Below are 5,537 nucleotides of genomic sequence, written 5' to 3' on the forward strand. Positions count from 1 at the left end.
CTGTCACTTTAAGAAGCCTGCAGATTGAAGTGTAAACATGGAGAAATTAGGGGCTGATTTTTTAAACTGTGAGATATTAACCAGCCTCCCTATTATAAAATCAGGAAATCCAAACAGCGATTTACACCGATTAACACCCCCTTTATATATTTTTTACAAAAATACACTGAGAAAATAATCAAACGTTTTCATCTCTCTTGTCTTTTTTTTTTGTTTTTTAAAAGTGTCAAAAGTCTACATTTAAATATAAAAAATTAAAAGTTAAAACTCTAGCCCTTCAGTGAAGGAGACATAAAATGGCGTGGTAACAACAACTACCAAAAAAAAAAAAAAAAAAAAAAAGGAAGGAAGGAAGAAATAAAGGAATAAAAAAAGCAAAGAAAGTCTAAAAAAATTTTTAAAAAGAAAAAAAGGAAAAGAAAAGAAAAAGGGACAAAATAAGAAAAAAAAATGTTTGGCCAGTATAAATATGTCCACATATAAAATGGCATCTGATTACATTTACAAGGAGGAAAAAAAAACAAACGAGGATGGAGCATCGGTGAGGGAAAAAAACACGTCTTCTCATTTACACCTATAAGGAATAAGCACATACATACTGAGAAAAAATTTGGTCCTGAATTGTTTTTTTTTAAAGTCCAGCACAGATTTGAGTTGCGTTTGAATCCTTTAAAGAGTTAAGAATGAAAAAAAGCTGGTGATAATTTTGTTGTAGGAATCAAACATAGCGCCATCTATCTGCTTTTTATATTATCCTACACTATTTTAAAAACTGCTCAACAGTCTTATACAGAAATCTTTTAAAAGATAGACAGGATAACATGCTATATTAACCCCACCAGTGAAATAATCCAACACCATCACGATTCCGATTAAGAGAAGAAATAAACCTTTTTTTTTTTGTTTTCCCTTTTTCCCCCCGAAACCACTCGCCCTCCGCTGCCCCTGTACCACATCAAACAGTCTCCTCTCCTCCACGCCTCCGGGTCTGTGAAGTCTCACCTCACTGATTTCATCTCTCTATCAGGGGGAGGCCGAGAAAACGCCACCACCTTCTCCAGAACGTGCAAATCCATTTCAGTTCTCTTTTTCTCCCTCTTCCCGCTCTTGTCCGTCTCTCCCCCCGCCCTCGCTGCTGTGTGGCTTCCAACGAGGCTCTCAGTTCATTTCCTCGCGCGGGACACACTTTCCTTCTCCCCCCTCACCATCTCCTCCTCCAGCTGCAGAGGTAAGGAAAAGGGAGGGAAAAAAGCCAAAAAAGAAAGAAAGGAAGGAAGAAAATAATAATAATAAAAGAAACCCCAAACCAGGAATTCGCCAGCGTGGAGTCCTTCAAGTCCCAGCGCTCGAACCTTCGCAACCCCAAAACATCTGCCGTCGGTCAAAAAATTAATCGCCCCAGAGTCTTCCCTCTTCTTCTGGGGCAAAAAAAAAAAAAAAAAAAGCCAAAAACCAAAAACAACAAATGGGTGGAGAAGCAAACCCCCGGAGGCGGGGTCGATCCCCGCCCCCCGCTGACCCCCCAAAAAACAATAAAAAACAACCCAAGCTGGTGATGTGAGAGGGGCGAGATTCCTTCGGTTCTCTAGAACTCTAACAACTGGACTTCTCGCTAGGGGTGCAGACAAGTCCGGAAGCTCGTTGGAGTATGGGGGGGTGCCTCTTCAAGCAAAGGGGAGGAAACTCGAAGTCGCTTTTTTTTTTGCCATCAACAACAACATCAATAACAATAAAAGGTCGCCCCTGTCTACCCTCTGCCTCCTCCGCATCCCTCCAGCTGGGCCGAAGCGTCCCGGCCCCGGGGAAGTGGGGGATGGGAGCTCGGGCCAAAAAAACAACAATAAAAAAACCCCATAAAACAAACGCCGTTGCGCTCCTTGCCAATGGGGACGTGGCCGAAGCCAGCCCCCCAGCTCACTTAAAAAAAAAAAAATTTTTTTTTTTTCCTTTTCTCTTCCAACTCTTCATCTTTTCCTTTTTGCTTTAATCTCTTGCCCCCCCCCCCCCGGCCCATCTTCAGCTCTTTCGCGCGCGCCTTCAGTAGGTGAAGACCAGGTTGGAGATGCTGGACTCGAGCCAGTCTCCCGAGATCATCTCGCTCACCTCGGGCGTGCAGTAGTCCGGGAACTCGAAGTGCGACCCGGAGCCGGGCTCGAAGTTAAAATCCAGGTCCCGGTCCAGCGCCGACGAAGAGCTGAAACTGCCCAGGGACATGCTCTCAAAGTTTGAGCTGGGGTGCAGGTCGAGCAGATCGTCTTCGAACTCGTCGTCGGAGGATGAGGAACCCGAGGAGGAGGAAGAGGACGAGGAGGAGGAGTGCGATGAGGCCGAGGAGGACGCGTGCGAGGGCGCGCTGGACGGGGCGGGCGAGGCGGCACGCAGGCTGGCGTAGCTGCGGTGATCGGCCGGCGAGCGGCTGGCGGCCGGCGACGAGGCGGTGCTACTGCGGCCACTGAGGCTCGGCCCATCGGGTGAGCAGCCCGCGCCGCCCTCCTCGTACAGGCCTAGGGGGTCGCTGGGGTCGGCACCCGCGCCCACGCCGCCTACGGGCGACGACGACGCGCCCAGGCCGCCGAACAGGTAGACGCGCTTCACCTTCTTCTCGGCCGGGTGCTTGCCTGGCGCGGCGAGGGCGGTGGCCGAGGACGCCGAGGCCGAGGTGCTGGGAGTCCGCGCCTTGTACAGCGAGTGGTGGTCCGAGGCGGCGGCGGCGCCCAGGGGCAGCAGGGCGGCGGCCCCCGCCTGCTCGGTCGCGAAGGAGGCGGCGGCGGCCGCTTTGCCGTTGCCGCCGCCCGTTAGAATCAGCTTGGCGTGCGGTTTGCTGACCCCGCCGCCCGCGCCGCCCGCCACTTTGGAGCCGCAGCTCTTTTTCAGCGCGGGTTTGGAGTTGGCGCCGCCGCCGCTCGCGCCGCCGCCTCCTCCCCCCGCGCTGCTGCTCCCGCCACCGCCGCCCCCATGGCCGCCACCGCTGCTGCCACCGACCTTGTCTCCCTTCTCCCCCGGCTTGGAGGTGGCGGCGGCCGAGGAGCTGGAGTTGGCGTTGCCAGACTTCACCTTCTTCCTGGGCCGGTACTTGTAGTCGGGATAGTCAGCCATGTGCTTGAGGCGCAGCCGCTCCGCCTCCCGAATGAAAGGGATCTTGTCGCTGTCTTTGAGCAGTTTCCAGCGTTTCCCCAGCCGCTTGGAGATCTCGGCGTTGTGCATGTCTGGCGACTGCTCCATAATCTTGCGCCGCTCGATCTGCGACCACACCATGAAGGCGTTCATGGGTCGCTTGATGTGCCCGCTCGGCGTCTTGCACCAGCTCGGGTCATCGGCCTTACCGCCCGTGGAGGCGGTGGAGCCGGGCGTGGGGGAGGAGGCGATGCCCAGCTCCAGGCCGGCGCCTGAGTCCGAGCTCTCGCCGGCAAGCAGCGCTTCCGTGTTCTCTGCGTTGTTGGTTTGCTGCACCATGGCCCCGGCTCGGCGGGCGCCCACGCGCGCTCACACCCTCGCGGTGGCCGCGGCGCGATCGCCGGGCCCTCCCGGCTCCCCGGGCCAAGTACTAGCCAAGCGGGAGGACGCGCGCGGCTGGCAGGCGGGCGGCTCAACTCCGGGCCGAGAAAAGTCCCCCAAAGATGCGGGGAAGGAGTATTCTGCCTCTGGCTGAGGAGTTATATTTCCCAGGCTGGAGCGTCTCTCCCTCCCTGTCTCTCTCTCTTTCTCACCGCGCTGCAGTTTGCTCGGTCTCTCGGCAGAGTCTGGAGACCGTGCTAAAAGTGGAAAGGAGTTTCTTGAATGCTGGTTGCTGAAGCTTCCAATGCAAGTTTCTCGCCGCCTCCCAGGTAAGTCTTTTTTTTTTTTTTTTTTCCTCCTCTCCTTTCTTTCCCTGAAGCAGTTGATTCCAGTTCACGAGCGCTCTCCGGAGCTCAGGAAAGAGACATAGTCTCTATCGCTTAGTCTGTTTCCTACAATGCAAAGCAAAAAGACTCTGGCTCCAGGACTCTCTGGGGGTGGAATCGGCACTAAGGAGTTTGTGCAATTATTTTGTTGCAAGGTATGGAGCCCAAAAGCTTTCATGCAACAGACTGGCATGAATAAATGTATATTTTCCTCTTCCCTTCTTGCAGAAGGGAGCCAGTAATGGCAGAGTTCCTCCAGTGCAGACTCTTAAGGAGCGTGCAAGAACTAGAGACCCGGGAGCGAAACAGGCCTCTTCCCCTCACACACAGTTTCTCTTGCTGCAGCTTAGAGCAGACCCCAATTCCGCCCCGCGCCTCTTTATCCTTTCACAGTCTTGGCCATAGCCAATCAGCCGCTGTAGCTAACGCTTCCTCGTGCCAAGCCCCTCCCCCTGGCTTCCCATTGGCTTGGAACCCGATGCAATAATAATCTCCGCGTGCAATGAGAAGCTCCAAATCTGACCTCATTCCAATTTACAGAGCAAACTTTTTAAAAGGGCTAGAAGTACAGCTGAGATTTCTGCTGCCTCTTTTTCCTTTTGCTCTGTGTGTGTGTGTGTGTATGTGTGTGGTGTGTGAAGAGGATGTTAATGCATGAAATTATTAAGGGGAGAGACGGAAATGTATTCTAACCATTATGTTAGATAACAAGGGGCTTTGGAAGAGGGAGGGTGAAATACTGTAAATGGAAGCTTTCTGCTTAAAAGCCAAGTGATTATTTTTATTAGTTCTTTTCAGCATTGGAATAAAGAATCAGCCTGTAGTGCAAAATCTGTTCCTCAGCTCCTTCATAAAGCCAAGGATGTGAAAGGAGGGAGGGAACACCACAACAATAAATCAATGGATATTGAAAACCATTAAGAAAGTGGTACCTAGACACCTGTCATCACAATTATTTTAACAACCCTAGGTACAGCACAGATGTTGATGTATTGTGTAAATCTCTGCAGAACAATTTTTGTGCTCTTTGTGACAGCAAAAAACAAAAAAACAAAAAAAAAAACCGATTTTTTTTTTTCAAGAATTGCTTGCTCTCTTAACCAAACAAGGGTTAACTATGGTTATTTAATGATTTAAACTCCTCCATAAATCCCATATAGTCCAAACAGAGCAGCTTTCTATTGGAACACATTAGACACTGTTCCATAATTAACTCAATGGGAGAATTTCCATAGTGTTTTGTATAGGATGAGAATGGAGAGTAAAGGCTGGAAGTAGGGTTTACTTTCTAAAGGTTTGGTTTTTTGCACATTTTCAAAAGTAGAGGTTGTTTCACTCGCCACCGCTACCCCCCTCCACCTCTTATATATTCATCACTTGATTCAAACTGAAAAGGACAATGCAAAGAGAAACTTGAAAGAAGCAGAAGAGGCAAGAGCTTCTGGATTTATAGAAGACCTGGCTGCTAGTCCCTTCTTACTGGTTTTGTAACTATGGAGATGTGATCAGGCCTCAGTTTTTCTCCTCTGTGAAATGGGAATACTAGGAGCTACTTTTTATAGGATCGTTGGGAACGTTACATGAGTTTGTGGACTATAAAGCACTACTTACGCACTGGACCATAAGGTCGGTTTGAGTAGCAAGGTCAGCGGTTCA

General features: G+C 50.5%; 1 protein-coding gene across 1 annotated transcript; it reads right to left on the minus strand.

The window, feature by feature from the left end:
* Positions 1 to 2,037: 2,037 nt before the first annotated feature.
* On the minus strand, positions 2,038 to 3,453 carry SOX4 (SRY (sex determining region Y)-box 4). Its single transcript, XM_006860786.1, has one exon. The coding sequence runs from the start codon at positions 3,451 to 3,453 to the stop codon at positions 2,038 to 2,040; it is 1,416 nt and encodes a 471-aa protein (XP_006860848.1).
* Between the last annotated feature and the right edge of the window lie 2,084 nt (positions 3,454 to 5,537).

Source organism: Chrysochloris asiatica, unplaced genomic scaffold (genome assembly GCF_000296735.1).
Source record: "Chrysochloris asiatica unplaced genomic scaffold, ChrAsi1.0 scaffold00040, whole genome shotgun sequence".
NCBI classification, from domain to species: Eukaryota; Metazoa; Chordata; class Mammalia; order Afrosoricida; family Chrysochloridae; genus Chrysochloris; species Chrysochloris asiatica.

Bases quoted from the DNA above. Each gene is read 5' to 3' on its own strand.
- SOX4 (XM_006860786.1), bottom strand. From the start codon at position 3,453: ATGGTGCAGCAAACCAACAACGCAGAGAACACGGAAGCGCTGCTTGCC.